General features: G+C 40.3%; 1 protein-coding gene across 1 annotated transcript; it reads right to left on the reverse strand.

Moving 5' to 3' along the window:
- Positions 1-5,017: 5,017 nt before the first annotated feature.
- Positions 5,018-9,576, reverse strand: plvapa (plasmalemma vesicle associated protein a). Its single transcript, XM_058650673.1, has 6 exons — positions 8,967-9,576; positions 8,534-8,603; positions 7,662-8,374; positions 6,032-7,289; positions 5,802-5,859; positions 5,018-5,371 (listed from the first exon to the last, which is right to left on the reverse strand). Exons 1-6 carry the CDS (start codon positions 9,360-9,362, stop codon positions 5,338-5,340), a joined length of 2,529 nt encoding a protein of 842 aa, XP_058506656.1. The 5' UTR covers positions 9,363-9,576; the 3' UTR covers positions 5,018-5,337.
- Between the last annotated feature and the right edge of the window lie 9,746 nt (positions 9,577-19,322).

A 19,322-nucleotide genomic window follows, 5' to 3' on the forward strand; every position in this document is an offset into this window, starting at 1 on the left:
ATAGTTTGTCTCCCAGCTGTTTCCAGCATTTACCTCAGTTCTCCGACACTGCTCAGTGTCGGCAAATGAGAAAGGGATCAACCCTGTTGGTGTCTTCACCACCCTGGGCAACCATGGGACTGTGAGGAAGGCCAGGCAGATCGGAAATGCAATTAGACGTCACAGTAAAAAGGAGACATTAGCAGCCACAGACAAAAGAGGTCAGAGTCCTGCAACCCCAGGTGAGGAAGGAGGTCGTAATTATAAAGGCACTGTTCCCTTTCCTGCATTTGGGTGAAGAGAAAGAGTTCTGAGTGTGTACAACTTGTGTGTCAGAACAGTAAACACCCCCCCCCCCCCAAGAATAGAATTAAATTTCATTGTCAATGTTTGGTACACTGATATAAGAAGTGCAACCTCAAAAAAAAAAAATGCAATCACAAATCAAACAAAGGCACACAAATATGAAATAACAAAGACTGAAAAAATAAAACCGCACAAGTATGAATTAGAATAGATTTGCGGTGCGTGCTTGTAGTTGCACAGAATAGACAGAGCACTTAAAATGATTTCATTTGTCATACTTTGTCATAGATTACAGTTTAGGATTATGATGGTGTAGGGCAGGGGTCTGCAACATGTAGCTTTTTTATACTCCTGTCCCAGCTCCTACTGTTTGTAAGTACTAAAGAACATTCTCAGAACAAATGACACTATTCTTCATTAATACTTCTTTCCCACTGCTTCAGTTAACGAGCCAACTGCGAGCCAACTGCGTCTTTGGGTATAATCTGCAGTTATATATAAATAATATGAGTTGACAGAAAACTCTTGGGATAACGGGAAGCATATTTCAAGTACCATCAGGATGATTTTTGGCAATACCCATGTCTCAGTTAAGACTTAAAGAGTGGTTCCCAATGACACTCAAGCAACTGACCCTTCATTTCCTCACAGCTGTATTCCTGCACTAAGCTGCACACCCCAAATGTGGAAAAACACTTGATGTTAAACAAAGGATTTCCTTTAGACGGGAAAGAACTCTCCCTTCGCTCAAGCTTAAGTGCAGTATTTATTGATTGGCACCGGCACAATACACGTTTGGTTCTTGGATTAACAGTTTGTTCCCATCCTTTCACAGGACAACGGACAGGATGTTTGTCTGTTCTTGTGATGTGTTGTTCCCCCCCCCCCCCCCCCCCGTGCATGGCTGCATGGTAATGATGTTGTTGTCCAAACTCAATTAAATGTGCATCAAGTCATTCTCTTACCCGATATGTAACTAACACAATGCCAGACTGTATCAGAAGTGTCTCACCACAGGGTATTTACATAGTTCTACAGACATTATGTGACTCAAATGTGGATTTTTTTTTTTTACAGAAAGCCAGTGTGCAGAAACTGCAGGTTGCCCATAACGAGTCTCTTTGGATATTACTTAAGAAACATTGGTACAGAGTTGCAGAGTTGATGTCAAGTTCGCTCTGAAAATGGCAGGGAAAAATGCACAGCAAAACAAGAATACGAAGATGAACACAGGACGTTTTTAACAGAGTGGGAGAGTTTATATTTTTTTGTTGAACGAAATGGCAAGCCATTCTGTCATGTCGTTGGTGTGTGACGTTTACAGTAAATCTGGACAGAGAGAGAGTGAGAGGAAGGGATGGAGGGATGTTCATGTGTGCCCGTGTGTATGATGTGGCTCTTTGGTGGTGAGTGGTTGGCCTCCCCTGCTCTATTGTGAAACTAAATGCACCTGTTGATCAGGGGCGTCACTAGGTTTTAAGGACAGGGGGGGCTTAGCCCCCAGGAGATGCACAGAATGTGAGCGAACGTTTAATTTCACAAACAGCTAACAAAAACTGAGAAATGGCACGTTTTGGACAGATTTAACAGAGATACTTTACTGTGCAAATGTTTTAGGCCACCATTACATTTTTAACACAGTACAACAACAAACACAGGAAGTACTGTATGTTTACAGCATTAACAACAACAACAAAAAGAAAAAAATCCACATAGTTACAGTGCCGTATTTAACCAGTGCTTCTTATTCATTAAGAGCCCACATGTATTAGCCAAAACTGTATGCAAAAAAAAGAGCACTGTGTTCTCAGAAAGTACACCATTTTAAAATAACATGGCTACAATTGGCAGCTACTTGGTGGGTGGAAGCATCAAAGAATGTCGTCTGTTTTTAAGGGTGGCAAAGGCGTCTATCACTCTATTGTGATTTAGGTGCTGAAGCTCCTCTTTTTCAATTGACATGACTGCAAGACTGTGAATGCCATGACTTTCACTCACAACACAATAATTGTTTACTCCCAAATATTTTGAAGTCACACAGAATATATTTTGGGCACATATGTGACTAAAATGGTTGTAATTTTAAGCCCTGAAAAAATATAACTTAATTACATAAATTACAGTTATATTAAGGTACTCTTGAAAATATTTGGGCCAGGCTAATTTGGCTTATACATCACTCTCTTGTAGGGATGCACGATATATCGGCATTAATATTGGTATCGGCCGATGTTCGTCATTTTTTAACATATCGGCATCGGTCCAATGTGTAAAACTGCGCCGATTTTAACAACCGATGTTAATACCCGTCTATTTGCTGTTTGTGTATGTGTGTCGGGAAGGGGAGGCCATGCTGCATTTCTTTGAACATGTTACAGTGACGCAAGTGCAGCAGGGTGTGTGTGTGTTGAGGAGAGATAATGTCAGCGGTGTGGGCGTTTTTTCAGGGTGTCGATAGAAGATACGCGAAAAGCATTATGCAACACTTGCAAAGTTGAGATAATGCGTGGAGGGTTCCGCGTCAAGTCATTCAATACCACAAATTTGATTATGTCATTTGAAAAACCGCCACCCAGAAGTATACAAACAACGGCAGGAAGCTAACGCTAGTAACGTTAGGCGGCAGACAAAAAAGAAAGCAGCGCAGCTGGGAGCCAAATACAGCAAGTAATCGAACAAAGGAAGACATTGGCCAGGGCAATAACGATCAAGGTAATGGAAATGATTGCTCTTGACGACCAGCCCTTTTCCATAGTGAAGGACCGAGGGTTCCGACGGCTGATAGAGCATATTGAACCCCGCAACAACCTGCCAAGTCGGCGCCACTTTTCCAATGTTTTGCCATTTACAGTGTTACAGTGACGCAAGTGCAGCACAAGGTGTGTGTGTGTGTGTGTGTGTGTGTGTGTGTTGAGGAGAGATAATGTCAGCGGTGTGGGTGTTTTTTCAGGGTGTCGATAGAAGATACGCGAAAAGCATTATGCAACACTTGCAAAGTTGAGATAGGCCTGCAGTCATAGGCCTAATGACGCCACTGACTCTCCTAAATAAAAGCTCAAGTTAAATAAGTCTTGTATGGTGCACTTGGACTGAAATGTTTCATATTTCATATTCATATTGACTTCCATAAAATTCCAGGACTGTCTGCATCACAAATGACTCTATCCTGTGAAATCCTTTAGACTCACCTTTCCAGTAGAGGTTTCTCCCCTCTCACTCTCTCTGCTCCTCTGCCCTGACTCCTTCAGGTCAATAGGGGTGGTGGAGTGATTATTATTATTACTACCGTATTATCATTATTATTATTATTATCCACATAATCATACGTGAATGAGCTGTTTCACGGTGTGCATCTGATGCTGGAGCTGATGCTCCAGAAGGAAGTCACCCCAAAGATAATATGAAGAGTGCACACCTAACTCTATAAACAACCAGGACCTTCACATTGCATTTCGGACTAACTAGCTAGCTACTGTAAGTAGCAGAGTTCTTTTGGAGCTGAAATGTAACTTTTGACCGCAAACAATAAAGGTAAGACGTGCACAGAGATATACAGCACGCATCTCACGCTGCCTCCTGTACAGGGGGCTTTCGGCTACAGAGTGTGTAAGCCAGGTTTTTATTTGTCAAACAGGGAGCATTTGGCAATTACGTGGGACTTTCTGCTGTTAGCTGGGGGGCTGCAGCTAACTTATTGTTACTATCAGCAGTGATACTTACTCTCTTGAAAAAATGTCGTATATCCATTCTTGTTCACGTTCTTCTCCTAATGCTGCTCTAGTCGGTTCTGTGTGCTCCGCTCCCGGTACACACACTGCAGGTACCCAGGTACCGAGTGCAAGCTAGGTTGCAGGGAAAACGTGGACTGGATTTCAGTGATTTGGGCGTGCTCTATATGAACAAGTGGAATGGACTCGATAACGACGCACTGACTCTGACTCTCTACCGCTTCCATAAGGGAAACTAAGATTTATGATCACATTTAAGTTAATAATAACTGGTTATATGATTATTTATCTAAACTCAAATTCTCGCCACATTATATTGAATTTGTCAGCACTTTTTTGTAAAAAAAAAAAAAAAAAAATCTTTTTTTTTATAAATGAACATAAAATTATTTAGGGGGGCTTAAGAATATTTTAGGGGGGCTTTAGCCCCCCTAAAATAGGCCTAATGACGCCACTGCTGTTGATTGACTAATTCTTTGAATTCTGCATAAAAACACCTATTGTCTTTTAAGATTGTTTGGTTTTTATTCAAATTCACCAAATTTGAATAAAAACAAATTAAAATTCACCGAAATACACCCCTATTGAACTGAGCTGAATAAAAGTTATTGTTGTGTGTGTTGTTTGTTTTGGGAAAAGATCAGAACAGTCATCTATTCTTAATAAGAACTATGTTTGGATTTCACTTGGATCATGGATATCCGTGTTCTTTACAGTTTAAGTGATGGCGCATTGTTGTAACCGTATACAAGAGGGTTTCCAAAGGTTCCTCCCGGCTGCGTCCGTCTGCCTGCTGACAGGTTGGCAGGTAAACATAAACATGTTGGATGGATTAAATCGCGGTGCCAGTAAATCTCGGTCGAAACATCACAGGAGGGGTCGCAAAAGTCATCAGTGGACATTTAGCCACACAATAGGTGACGCACACAGTGACAAACAGTGATTTCCTTGTCCGAACAGAGTTAATATTGTTTATAAAGAAGAGACAGGCACAGCTGATGTGCTTACGTTTATACAAAGGTTTGGTTTATTTACACTGTCAAAGTTCTACCTGTGCTTTAACAGTGTGCACATGATACTGTGCACACAGAAACCAGTAACGCCAATTTACATTTCACATTAAAAGTGCACACGTTATTCCGCTTACTCTTATACATGCTCTTATAGATTTTAAACAGACACGGTCCATGTTACATAGTAAAGATATTGATATACAATGCATGAACTCAATATGATGACCATACAGTTAGCTGTGTTTAACAGAAGGAAGGATACAAATCTGATTTGATTATTTTAAATCATTTGGCTCATTAAACGAGAAGGACTAACCATACTGTCTGAAGTGTTCTTCTTTCTCCCTGTAGAAAGAAAGAAAGAAAGAAAAAAGAGAGACTTGTTTGCAACAAACATGATAGGAGAAGAACAAATACGTATTGATCCATGACAACAGAACCTAATAAATACACAAGTGTCTTCTCTTTAAATAAAATCTGCTTAGTAAATTATTAAATATATTCTTGTGATTTGAAAGCTGGAAGCCAGGGAGGGTACGGAAGTCATTTTACAGACATGGACTAATAAACTGTAGGTTTGTCATAGCACCAGTGTCTGCTGGGATTTATTCCAGCTCAGAACTCCCCTCACCTCTCATTGGCTCAGTGGCAGATAAACGATGGAAGGACATGAATAATATTCAATTACAAAAAAACAACATGTCTCCACCCGAGCACACAAAGTTAAAACCACGCATTCACTGTAAACCTAGAGCTAGTGGCACGTCATACTCACTCTGGCCCAGGCGGGTTGATGAGAAGCTGCAGAGTTTGAAGGTGCTGAGCAACATTGACTGTTGGATTAAGAATAAGAAAAGAGATGTTTTAATACATGTAATACATTTGTATATTGACCTTGCAGTACATAGTTTTGATTTTACTTGAACTATATAGCAAAAAGTGATTTATTTACAAAATACTACACTGCAGACAATCCTACTCATTATTAAAAGTACGTCTTCTTACCAGAGCCACCTCCAAGTCCACCTATCCGTCCTGCACCAGTCCCACCATTACTGCTGCCACTTGATGTTCCTCTCCCTGTTCCACTTGCTGTTCCACTTCCTGTCTTACTTTGCCCTGAGTTACTAATCCCTAACCCCAACCCCAACCATGAGAGTCCAGAATTGGTTGACCCAGTTTTGCTTGTCGCTCCAGTTGAACCAGAAGATGAACCCAAGCCTGGGGAACTTTTCACATTTGATGTTGGCTTATTTGAGCCTATCCCACTTAAACTAAAGTTTGGATTTGACCCAGTTGAGCCAGAGGATGAAGTCCCAAGGGTTGATGAGCCTTTTCCATTGAGTACTTGCTTATTTAATCCTAACCCACTTGAACTAAGACCTGGATTTGAACTGGCTGATCCAAAACTAGATAAGCCTCCCCCAGTTGATCCTTGCTTATTGAGTCCTGACCCAGCGGAGCCAAATGTATTCAATCCTAATCCAGTGGAGCCAAGGCTTGAACTAGACCCAGGTGACGAGTGGGAGGATGAGCTTGAGGAGCCTAACCCACTTGATCCAAATTTATTCAATCCTAATCCAGTGGAGCCAAGGCTTGAACTTGAACCAGGTGACGAGTGGGAGGATGAGCTTGAGGAGCCTAACCCATTTGATCCAAATTTATTCAATCCTAATCCAGTGGAGCCAAGGCTTGAACTAGACCCAGGTGACGAGAAGGATGGGTTTGAGGAGCCTAACCCAGTTGATCCAAATTTATTCAATCCTAATCCAGTGGAGCCAAGGTTTGAACTTGAACCAGGTGACGAGAAGGAGGATGAGCTTGAGGAGCCTAACCCATTTGATCCAAATTTATTCAATCCTAATCCAGTGGAGCCAAGGCTTGGATTTGAACCAGGTGACAAGCGGGAGGATGAGCTTGAGGTGCCTAACCCATTTGATCCAAATTTATTTAATCCTAATCCAGTGGATCCTAAACTGGAACTAGACCCAGGTGACGAGAAGGAGGATGAGCTTGAGGAGCCTAATCCATTTGATCCAAATCTATTCAAACCTAACCCAGTGGAGCCTAAACTTGAACTAGACCCAGGTGATGACAAGGACGAGCTTGAAGAACCTAACCCAGATGATCCAAATTTATTCAATCCTAATCCAGTGGAGCCAAGACTTGAACCTAACCCACCTGAACCTGTCCTACCAAGCTGACCACCCCCAGTTGAGCCCCACCCAGGCTTTAGTAGACTTCCTTGTCCACCTAGTCCTGCCTAAAATAAGAAGAGAGTACTGTTAATATGTAGAAAATTACATTAACCACATATTTAATTGTTTTGAATTGACACACCATCATTATATTGAGTTTTGACTTTATTTTTAATGTTTAAAAGTGTAACACCCTGCTTCCTTGATCGTAAAAATGTCATAGCACTTTACATCTCGATTATACATTTGTAAAAATACATATATATATATATATACATATATACAGTACATATACACACACACATATCTATATCTATATGTATATATATATATATATATATACATATATATACATACAGATATAGATATGTAAAGTGTGCAGCGCTGACACTGCTGCATAGCTAATGACATGATTAAGTGATAAGATATTTTCTTACCCTGCAGGACATGTTGAGGTTATTGATTTGCTGAGTGAGATGATCAACTTCTTTATTTTTATATTTGACGTTGTTTTCCAGGACTTGTATCTCTCCATTTAACTTCATCTTGTCCATCAGGAGTCTCTCCTTTTCCTGATCATGCTTCAGCTGAAGGGTGCCTAATTTCTGATTGTGCTCTTTGATCTGGCCTGTGCGGTTCTGGGTGCACCAGCGGTAATCCTCAGACAGCCGCCAGTTCTCTGCCTTCAAGCGACTGTTCTCGGCCTGTATGTCGGACACCTGGCCCCCTACAAGGTCCAGGTAATTCTGAAGCTTGTTCTCTACATCTCTGGACAGGCTGGTGCAGTTAGTGCGGATCTGTTCCAGGTGCTCCCTCTGTTTTGGGCAGGTAAGCTGGAAGGCAAGGTGTACCGGGAAGAGGGAGTCTATCTTTTCAAGTAAAGCCTTGGAGACATTGGAGACGCCGCTCAAAGAATGGAAAAATTGATCTTTACATTTTTCTTTCTGGAACTGCAACTCCTTTTCTTGTGTGGATTTGTCCCTCCTCAGACGAATGACCTCCAGGTTGATGAAGTCCCTCTCTTTGGCTGTCTGGTCCATTTCTATCTTCATCTTTCTCACCGTTTGGGTGAAGTTGGAATCTACCAACTCAAGCCGGGCTTTCAGCCGCTCAACCAGCATCCCACAGTTACAGTTGTCTGGAACTGAAACTGAAAAATGGATATATTTAAATAATAATTATAACACTAGAAAAAGGGAAATAAGTAAACAGGTGTATTTTTTTTTTTAGAATTTAGGAATAGTATAAATCATATGAGAAAATATATTTAATTATAGATAACTATGATTTAATTCTGTATTTCACTTACTTCGATGTGGGCAGTCAGACGGATAACGTGGGGAGGCATTGCACATGAACAAATTGGTAGAGCATTGTTGCTGTTCATAGAAGAAAAAATAGCCATTAGTACTTTTTGTAAACGGCTTGTAAAATATAAACTGAAAAAAACTAGTGTTTCTGTGTTAACAAAGGGGTTCAACACAAACGAGGTGAGAATCATTACATTACATTACAAGTCATTTAGCAGACCCTTTTATCCAAAGCGACTTACAATAAGTGCATTTAAACATTTGGGTACAAACAAGAGCTAGAAGTAAGTAAGAGCTTCAAGTAAGCCAAACTATAAAGTGCTAGTCATAAGTGTAAGTATAAGTATAAGCAAGTGAAGCAATAAAATGATTATCTCACAATTATATTTCACAATCCTGAAAAGCACCAACATTTAATGAAGCCCGGCTCACCAGTTTCTTGTCGTAATCTTGGATGATCACTGATGATACGTTGGCATAGTGGCGGAACCTCCTCAGCTCCCAGTCATTACGGGCCTTCTGGGTCAGAGTGACGTTGAGTAGGTTGGTCAGGTTTTTCCTCTGCTGCCTGAGAGCCACGTTCTCTATGGAGAGTCGGCTGAAGCTCTCCTCCAGGTCCTGGATGCGCGCTGTGGACGCAGAGTCCTGCGTCTTCCCGTAGACGAGAAAGAGCACAAGGCTCACAATGATGAGAGACTGAATGAGCGATGAGAAGAAGAAGACAATGCGCATGTAGTAGCCGCAGCTCTTGCCCTTTGAGCGATACTGCGTCTTCTTCTGGGCCATTGGACCGTTCCTGGCCACCTGCGAGTAGCCACTACTGTACATGGTCGCTGACAACCAAATGAGGGTGAGAAAGGTGCTTGCAAGTTCAAACAAGGTCCATCCGTGGAGACGCGTTCCTCCTCAGCACTCTGAAAGCAGAATGAACAGAGATGACCAAAAATCCCAACACTCTTCACATGCAGGCCACACCTATCCTCTCTGCAGCGTTGATACCATAAGAGTCTGTGTTAGCAGTCTGTGGGCAAGGTGTAAACATGGGTGTGCTTTTATAAACTTTTCTTACCTCACACTAGAAGGGGATGTTCTTTCAGCCTTAATCTCCTCCCTCAATCCTCTCTGTCTCTCTCTCTCATATTCATTTGACAGCAATTACTACTTAACAAGGTTATTATAGTTAACTGAAATAAAAAAAATAATAAAAAAGTAGACTTTAAAAAAACAACCCAGATAGCTACTTGTGTGTTTACAAAAAGAAATAGAATTGTCGTCTTTGTCAATTTATATAATACATAATCCTTTTGGGTTCATATGACATGTATTTTATTTCCGAAAGGTTGTGTTTCCATTCATAATAAAATGTTTTTAATTTGTTTACAATGTGGGTCAAACATAAAATTTGTTAAGTAGTTAATTGGGTTGAGTTGGTTCATCTAAGTCAGGGGTCTCAAACTCAAATGACCTGTGGGCCACTGACTGTCTCATCTGGTCAGTCAAGTAAAAAAAAAAAAGCCCAGCAGTGGACGATCAAAATGACATATCAATATGCCGCATTGATTCCTTTTTTTAAATGTACTCTATTGCCTCGTGTGAGCTTTTCTGTCTTTTACTTCTTCTGTCTTTTATCCAACATTCTGTACAGCCCTTTGGTCCACTGTGTTTGTTTTAAAGTGCTTTACAAATAAAGTTGGGTTGGATAATTTCAAAATATAAGTGCTTGTTTTAATATGGAACAATATTCACAATAAAAAAACAAAATATTTATGATGCAAAATTAATCTATTAATTAAAAAAAAACAAAAAACATACAGAAAGGACTTGTTACAACTTGATTTTGTTAGGAGGGCCACATGTGGCCCCCGGGCTGCAACTTTGAGACCACTGATCTAAGTGAATCAAACCTCTAGTCTATGGGTTTATTTTTCCTCAGATTGAGACTCCTGTGATGTGTTATGAGGTTTATTTATTATTATTATTATTATTATTATTATTTATGTTATGTTCGTGAGTGTCTTTAGTCTTTAGTTTATTTTTTACCTTTCATACTAACTGCATCCAACCTCAGCGCTATGATACACACTTTGCACTTCAGGCTACTTTCTTGTAGACTGTTATATTCAATACTTATACTTAATGCTTATCATGAGCTTCTTGCTTCATGCATTTGGCAAATAGTTCATATGACAAAAAAACCTCTAACACTAAAACGAATAAAAATAATCTAAAACTAAGCATTTACAAAAAAATAAAAACCCTCTCTGAAAACTAAATAAAAACTAAACTAAACTAAACACCCCCACTCAGTGTTGATCTTTGAAATGTCATGATCCCAAAGCAAAACCACAACATTCCAATGTTTAAACTATCTTACAATACAATCTTATTTCATTAGAGGTCGAGCAAATTGCTGAGCAGTGTCAAAGAGCGGAAGCAAAACTGAAATGTTGCAGAAATGCTCACAAATGATTTATGTTAACAGCACCTTGTGCTTACAGACGCTGTGCAAACCTTCTTTGGAAATGTGCAAAAAACATTTTAATGGGATCATGCACAGAGGTTTCCGCTGCACCACGGGACGAGAGGACAATGGCTCATGCTGTGCCTCTGACGCCCTCATTCAGTGATTCAAGTCTCAGTCCAACATGATGACGTGGGTAAGCTGCCCTCTTGTCTCATTAGACATACACACACACACACTTCAAAATGAAACTCAAGCGTTTGACAGTAACAGTCGCAACTTTTTCCTGCCAGGCGCTGTTGTCGTGCCAGGCGTCATCTTGACAGGAAGCAGTAACTCATAGAGGAACTGTTGATGGTCAAACATGCAGCAACTTTGAGGACAAGATTAAACAGATAAAAGGCGCCAACAAACACAGGATATCAGAGATGAATGTGAGACCGTCAGCAGTGTTTAAATTTGTTATCTTCATATCTAAACAAGGGTATGGGAGGAGTTTTTATTGGCTATATTTGTATTTTGGGTTCATTCACGAGACGTTGCCAACTTCATTTGAAGATTATTGTTTCATGATTTATAGGCCTCTGTCAAACGGCTGTTCATTTAACCCTTAATACTCATTAAGCTGTTGGACCTGAGCTAAAAAGCACAACATGTCTCCACACCAGCCAACCGCGGTGATGTTATGAGCAGCAAAGACTCTTTATGTGCACCTGCACCTGCACCATGTGCAAAAAACCCCAAACAACCATAATCTGAGTTGTCACAAGCCAAGAAGATCAGCCTGAAGTCTTCAGCACGCGGGAACGGAGGATGAGAAGGATTTGAGTGAAGTTCAAAGTAGGTTGTGAGAGACAAATTAAGGCAGTTCGACGCATTATTTAGCCAGGAAGGTCATACTGAGATACAAGCTCTCCTGGTCAAGAACAGATCTATCCAGTCGTTAGATCAATAAACCTGTGCAGCACGGAATGCTTTTATTTCACTTTGTGCTGCTTCCAAAAAATAGAGGTAAAAGATTTAGTGGTGTGAGCATCCTGAATATGCAGTAGCCTATAGAATGATATATGTATATCCTGTGTAGAGGCGGCTGAGTTGTTTTTTTTCTGCAAAACACCAACTGTGCTGTCCCACACTTAATAGATTGGAGCTTGTGAGCATAACAGTCTCTCACATCATTCTAAATAAAATAAAATAAAAACATACAAACACTTTAAAGAAGAAAAGGTTAGGTTTGTTTTAATCTGGGAGACCCAAAAAAAAATGAAAGCATTTTAAACTATTACTTTGTTCCAAACTACTACTGCTGCTGCTGCTGCTGCTGCTTATTTCTCAGCTCAGAAATGGTTATAGAAAGCTGCTGATTGAGGCAGTTGTAACTGGATGTAGACGTTCTGGAGGGGGCTCGGGTCAGCGCTGATTACGCTCATCATGTGTCAGGTAATGAGGGGACAAAACTCTATTGTGTGAGAGGGTGTTTGGATATGAAATGTTCTGCGAGACACAAAGCAAACTGAAGTGTTTACAGGGATGGCTTCCCGTCAGCTGACCACAGTTTGGACACATGCGTTAAGCATGAACTTTGTCCTTAAAATACATTGATTTAAGGCCTGTGTCATTACTTTATTTTCATTTGTTTATTCTGTATTTAGTCAGGCCGTCTCGGTGAGAGACCAAGATCTATTTCCCAAGAGAGATCTGAGGAGAGCGAACAATAATAAAACATAAAACAAAGATAAAATATTCAAAAAACGCTTAGGAAGTTCTACATTATTCCATTTGAACTGGTTCTGTCAACATTAGTTCTGTCAGTTTAAATTCAACAGAATTTTTATAACATTTTATAATGTTATAAAAAAAATACATTTTAGATTATTCCGTAATTCTGTGTATCCTGTATAAACAGGATTCAAGAGTTGGACTTTTTATTTACAGATATGAAAGTTGGTTTTAAGCCAAACTAAAACATCTTTGATTTGTTTGGATTGACGGTTTTTTATAGCTGAAATAAACTGAACACAAGTGTATAATTCCTTTTTCTTGTATATGTTGGAAAATATCAGAAATTCCATGCTTTGCACTATAAAAGTACAACTATCCAAATGCAGCTGATGTATGACATAGCTCAAGGTAAAGGCCTTAATATCTTGTAATGTACAGTAGAACAACGATATACAGATATACACTGTCTGGCCAAAAAAATACCTGGATTTAACTAAGCAAATAGGTAAGGGGTTGCTGCAGTTGGTCAGGTCTAGGTTCAGCAACATTATGTGCTATCTATCTATCTATCTATCTATATATATAGAGAGAGATAGAGAGAGAGAGTATTTAGAACACACACACACACACACACACACACACACACACTAGTTGTCATGGAACACACTGCCACTCAGTGGGCAACCATTGCTACAGCAGCTGAAAACCAAAGTGGATGAACAAAGTGGATAAAGATATGCAAATGAGCTAAATGATCTCAGAAGTAATGAAGCAAGTAACACAGAGATAAAATAAAATGAAAGCATGACAGAAGACAAGGAAACAGCTGTGCAACATACATTAAGGGATAAAAGATGGATTTTATGATGCATCTCATGGCCTTTTTCCCCTCAAGATGTGATTATTTAGATTCAATATTTGATTAAGTTTGTTCCAAGAGTGTTTAGTAAATATATTCTGTTTGTCAAAGCTCAACACTTTGAAAAGAACAATAAAAAAAACAATAACTCTGAATTTCTCTCCCCCCCAAGAGTTAAGTGGAGAGGACAATAGGCGTCCAGCTGAAAGAGCAGACCAGAAAGAGTCCAAATTAACATGCCATATGTCATTTGACTAAACAATCCAAAAAAACAAAGTGGGACAGGTAAATTAACAGCTGTGCAGGAATTGACATCCTTTCCGTTTTGTGAAGGCCACTGTACTGTTGAGACGCTTTCCCACTTTACAGTTCCAGCACGACTTGGCTCGGTTTGACTCGAGTTGGTCTTTCTCGCTTTAACTTAAGTGATACTAAAACATGACGTCGTCAGACCGCCGGCCACTGAACAATAATAATACATTTATTTATATAACGCTTTTTTTTAAATCAAAGTGATTTACAGTAAAGGGTGAACAATGTGTAGTAAAATACACACAGTGTATTTTGTGGTCACTAATAACCACATTTATATAATCTGTAATGATGATGAAAGACATATTTGGTCAAATTAAAAAGAAAGGCATGAAAAAAAGCAGAACTGAAGGCAAGAATAAGAAATAACATAAAGGAAAAATATTAAACATTTGGAACATGATCACAAAATGAAGAGGTCAACCTAAAGAGGAAAGAAATGTATGAACTTATCAACTCCTATATGTCTTTATGACTACTTTGCCATTTTAGCCGCATAAGCAAATTTAACGTCCGTCTTTCGAGAACTTTTCACACCACCCTCCAGCCATTTTGTGTCCAGCTTACAAACCAGATACGACACGCACATCCTCTATGTGAAGCCTGAATATCACAAGGAGTCACACTGAGATGCGTCGCCCCAGAGATGCTGGGATAATTGGTCACTTGCTCTGACAGATCTGGTTACCAATGACAAAGCCATTCACAGTATCAGAGGGTTTGACCTGAAGAATGACATCTCTGTTTCTGAGACATACACAGGGAGCTGAGGGGGAAGTGGTAAATACCTTCACTCACCACCAGACTGAACAGAGACAAATAAACAGCGCAGTGTTAAATAACTGCATGTGCACGTGTGTTGAAATGCTTTCTTTGTTGTCTCTGACCCAGATACTGACAGGGCAACAGACCATCAGCCACATTTAAAGAGAGAATATGTAACATTTCTGCATAAAATATCTAAAGATGTTCAGACTAGTTTTGTTGAATAGTGTAGTTACATTTAAATGCATATAAATCATTTTGGTAGCCTTTAATTATAGCAAATGGGTTTTCCCCATCAGGTTCTATGATGTGCAATCCTTTCAGATCATTTATTCAGACTGGAATTGAATTTAAGAGTTGTGACCAGCGGCTCCTGTGGTGATGTGATAAGAGACGCTGCAGCATTCATATCAAAGAAGCTTCCAATCATATTGTATTTATCTGCATTTTCTTTAAATAATTTCTTTCCACCTCCAAACCACATGGAGTGCAGCTGATCGGCATTAACCCGACAAAATGAGGATTTGGGGTGGTAACGATGGTATCTACAGTGGCTTTCTGTGTGTTCCCATCAGGCATTTGTCATCCGAGGTGGCTGAAAGACCGAAATGATGAATACCTGAGAGTTAATCCCTCTTCTTTTCTCTGTGTCTTCAGCCTAGCAGATGTTTTTCCTTTGACCGGCACAAAAGGCTTCTGTTTTTGTTTCCAGGCTTGTCCATTCCTCACAGGTCAAAGGTCACTCTGGTCTCAGGGTGAAGCTGTCACTGCAAGTCTAAACACTTGATGGTCATCAGAGCGTGATAGAACGCCGTCCCTAAAACAAGGCGGCACTGACGCCTCATGATTCCTTTAAGTAAAGACCTACTTTCCATATGTTGATGTGGCTGAGAGCACACTTCTAACACCCTGATATAGAATTACAGTGGCTGATGGGGATAAAGAGGGCCGTGCTAACTTTAGACATGCTGCGCGCGCGTGTGTGTGTGTGTGTGTGTGTGTGTGTGTGTGAGGAAGGGGTGATGGTGTATTTTATGGGATGGGATCCTTTGTAACAGATCTGAAAGGTTAACTTCACCGGTTAAAACGTTAACTCGATCAATAGCGAGGAAACTCGTGTTTGAGCCTGTACAAAAGGGTGAGAAAATAATGACCCACCTCGTGATCTCAACTTTTAAAAGAAGTCTGACAACTTAAACCGTAGAAAATATAGGATTTAAAATGTCACTGCTAGGGCAAGTGGGTAACAGTGTTACCATTTTAGAAAAGTTCATTTCACGCAGTATCATAAAAATTGAGCATTGAAATTGTAACGCTGCAAATAAGGTGTGCTATACACGTATGAGGAAAACTGTCCCAATGAACAGATTCATTGTAAAATCTACATAAAACCTACAACCTGCTTTAATCTGGAAGATGAACTGATTCCAAATATAATTGTCAAAGCACTGGCTGCGAGGAAATTATAAATTAGAGGCATCATTTGTAACATTTCTGCATTAAAATATCTGACAATTGTATTGTACATAAGCCAGATGAGTTCTAACATTCTTTAAATCCATATTTCTGTTGAAGATTAAGTTTCATTTTGGTCGCCTTTTAATGACGTCATCCACTTTACCGTCTTTGCTATAACTTCCTGGGGCAAACTCCGGATGGCATGCTCAACCTCAAAGAAAGTTCTCAAATTACAACCACGAATTGTTGATTAGGTTGGTCAGATTACACGACAAACTTTGCGACCTTTCACCCCAAAAAAGCAAGACAAAGGGAACTAAACAATGTCAACGTTGAACAAGGAAAACTAAGCTACATCAGTGTAGTTGATGCTCCAGTCACATTTCAATCACTGCAACAGTAAATGTATCTTGTGACTGATTTTCTTGAAGCCCTGCGGTCTGTGCTTTGTTGCCATGCTGCAGCTCTCTCGGTGCAGTTCCAGACAGACAGATCTTAGACCCAGAGGCCCCTCCCATCTTCAATCAACTATTAAGATTATTAAATATTCTGCTTCTGGGATTGATTTTCTTTATGGTCTGTCCTCTTCCAGACGTCCACAGTGGAGAGTGGTTTTGTTCTGTTTGGCAAAATCTTGGGTTGGACCTGTGACCGTGAACCACCCACAACCTTGTGTTCACGCCACCTTTATTAATATTAATATTAATATTAACAATAATACTGGTTGATTTTACTGTTATGTGACCATCTGTCTCTTCTATTAGCTTCTGTTAACAATTCCCGCCAACTTCTACATTTTACATTTCTGCAATTCATACTTTTCCATGCTTTTTGTAATCTGCTGAACTTGTTTCTGTGAACGTGACACCAACTGCACGTCTGTCCGTCCTGGGAGAGGGAGCTGAGGGTCTGTGGATAGAGGGTGTCACTCATTGTATTGACTGTAAATCCCTGAGTTTGTGATGTTGGGCTGAATAAATAAAATGGGCCTGACTTGAGAGTGAGTTGGCAACAAAAGTACAAGTTCCAGGAGATTACTGTCCCGGAAAGACCAAAGGAAATGGCAACAATAAAGTCAAACTGAGACATGAAGAAACATGGCAGACTATACAAACATGACTACCTGCTGTAATCGAATGGATTCATCTTTCATTTTTGTCTATGTGCATTAATAGGGTGAAGAGAAATCAATAACATTGTAACAGAACTTGCAAACATCACAATTTCCAGGTAGGAAGGAAATAAAACTGTTATACAAACTGGATATAAACACTTCAGGTGGGTCCTGTTGGTTTACTTTCACTTAAAAAGGGCCATACAGAGACTTGAGTCATCCCTTAGTGTCACTGCAGCAAATTTACATTTATTATTGGTTTGTATTATTTATTTCAAACTGCCAGTTTCTATATAGACTGTTCTTGGGTTGGCTGTGTGTGTGCGGTCTCTGTATCTGTGTCTATAGTAGATGTTTGATCTGTCCGTGTGGCAGGCATCTTCTGCAGACTTGCATTTCTGAATTCCTTCCTCTGGGCAAACAGATTCCTGACTGTTGGTTCAAAGGTCATGTTACTCCTGCCCCCCAGTGGCATCTATCACGAACGCACATACACACACAAAGTGGAAATTGACATCCACAGCGTTTCTTTGAATGCAACACTTTTCTGTTACAATTTATCTCCTAAATATCTTGTAGGTGTTACATTTAATTAATATGACAGAAAAGCCTAAACACATTTTATTTCAAGGGTTAACAGCTCTGTTGGATGTCTCATCTTCTTACACACACACACACACACACACACACACACACACACACATGCACAGTTTATCTTCTCAGGACTGAGTATTGACCTCAATTCATTCGAACAGCCTGAACAAAACATTATAGCAAACCCTAACCTTAACCTAAACATCGCTCAAATCTTAGCCCTAAGAAATGAGGTTCTGCCTCATTTGGACCAGGTTTTGTTCTCCATGACAAGGTTAGTGTTTATGCCAGAAATTGTCCTAAAGCGGTAACAAATACAAGTACAGACACACACACACACACACCGTTCTTTACAAGCCCCCTTCTTTTAAGAAGCCTCATTTTTTCCAAAACAAGAAGTGTCAATAAGCAGGCACAGTGGCCTAATTAAAGGGACTTTCACTCAAATGAGCACACACTCACACACCACTGATGATCCATTAGCTGCACAATGGCCACAAAAATGCTGCTCTGTCACACACACACACACACACACACATTCTGTCCTCCAGGGGGTAAAGCTGGTTTTAGATTTAAGAATGCCATAAAAGTGTCCACAGGAGGAAAGTATGCCTGTAAAATCTCTGCAATTGCTCCCGTTAGATAAAGACAAGCTGCATACAGTGAATATCTGTAAGGCTGCTGACACTTTTCGTCCATCCATGTGTGTGATGGCACAACCCCATCCCCACAGACTAGAGCTTGCACATTTACAAGCAGATTCATCACTTATCTCTTAAAGCTCTTATCTGGGCGTGTTGTGTGTCCTCTCCTCTCCTTTATCTGCATTTGACCCTGAGATTTTTACCACAACAGGGGGGTATGAAAGTCAGTTTGACCTCTTGAGCTAACCTCGAACACAAATCACCGTGTGTTCCACAAAGCGCTGAGGCAGACTCCTTTAGAGAAATGAGCAATGACCACAGAATGGTAACCTTCATTACCAGCACAATAAGCTATTCTGAGGCAGGCTGCGTGCACGCATGCAGGATCAAAGTGGTTTTCTTTTCTTCTTCTTTTTTTTTTTAATTGAAGGGGGAGACAAAGGCTATTGCTTTGAGGAGTGAAGCTCACCTCACTGCAGCTGTGCTCAGCTTCTGAAATTGTGGGCTGGAGTTGAAAAACTTTCATATGAAACAAATCTCTTGCTTTCTGAAAGACAGCAGGCGAGCAGGAGATTGGCATGTTTGTATTTGTTGCAGGGCTTGAGGGCGATCTGGTATTGTCGAGGTTTTTTTTTGTGGCCTTGGGGTCATGCTTTCTGCATCTGTGAGAAAGATCCTCCACATTCTTCCTGTGTTTGTGTGTGTGTGTGCGCGCATGCTGCCCCACACAGCCCACTCCCTTTGCTCTTTGACTCCAATGGCCATATAAGGCAGACGCTACCATGGTAACCACAGGGCTTGAATAGCAGTGTCAAATCCCTGAGAGCTCAAGCGTGCACACACACACAAACACAGCTAT

The sequence above is a fragment of the Solea solea genome, chromosome 1 (genome assembly GCF_958295425.1).
Source record: "Solea solea chromosome 1, fSolSol10.1, whole genome shotgun sequence".
NCBI lineage: Eukaryota > Metazoa > Chordata > Actinopteri > Pleuronectiformes > Soleidae > Solea > Solea solea.

Excerpts from the sequence above, each read along its gene's own strand:
- plvapa (XM_058650673.1), bottom strand. The coding sequence starts at position 9,362 with ATGTACAGTAGTGGCTACTCGCAGGTGGCCAGGAACGGTCCAATGGCC. Across the intron at positions 8,375-8,533 it reads GTCTGACTGCCCACATCGAA|TTTCAGTTCCAGACAACTGT; the intron begins GTAAGTGAAATA and ends TCCATTTTTCAG. Across the intron at positions 7,290-7,661 it reads ACCTCAACATGTCCTGCAGG|GCAGGACTAGGTGGACAAGG; the intron begins GTAAGAAAATAT and ends TTCTTATTTTAG.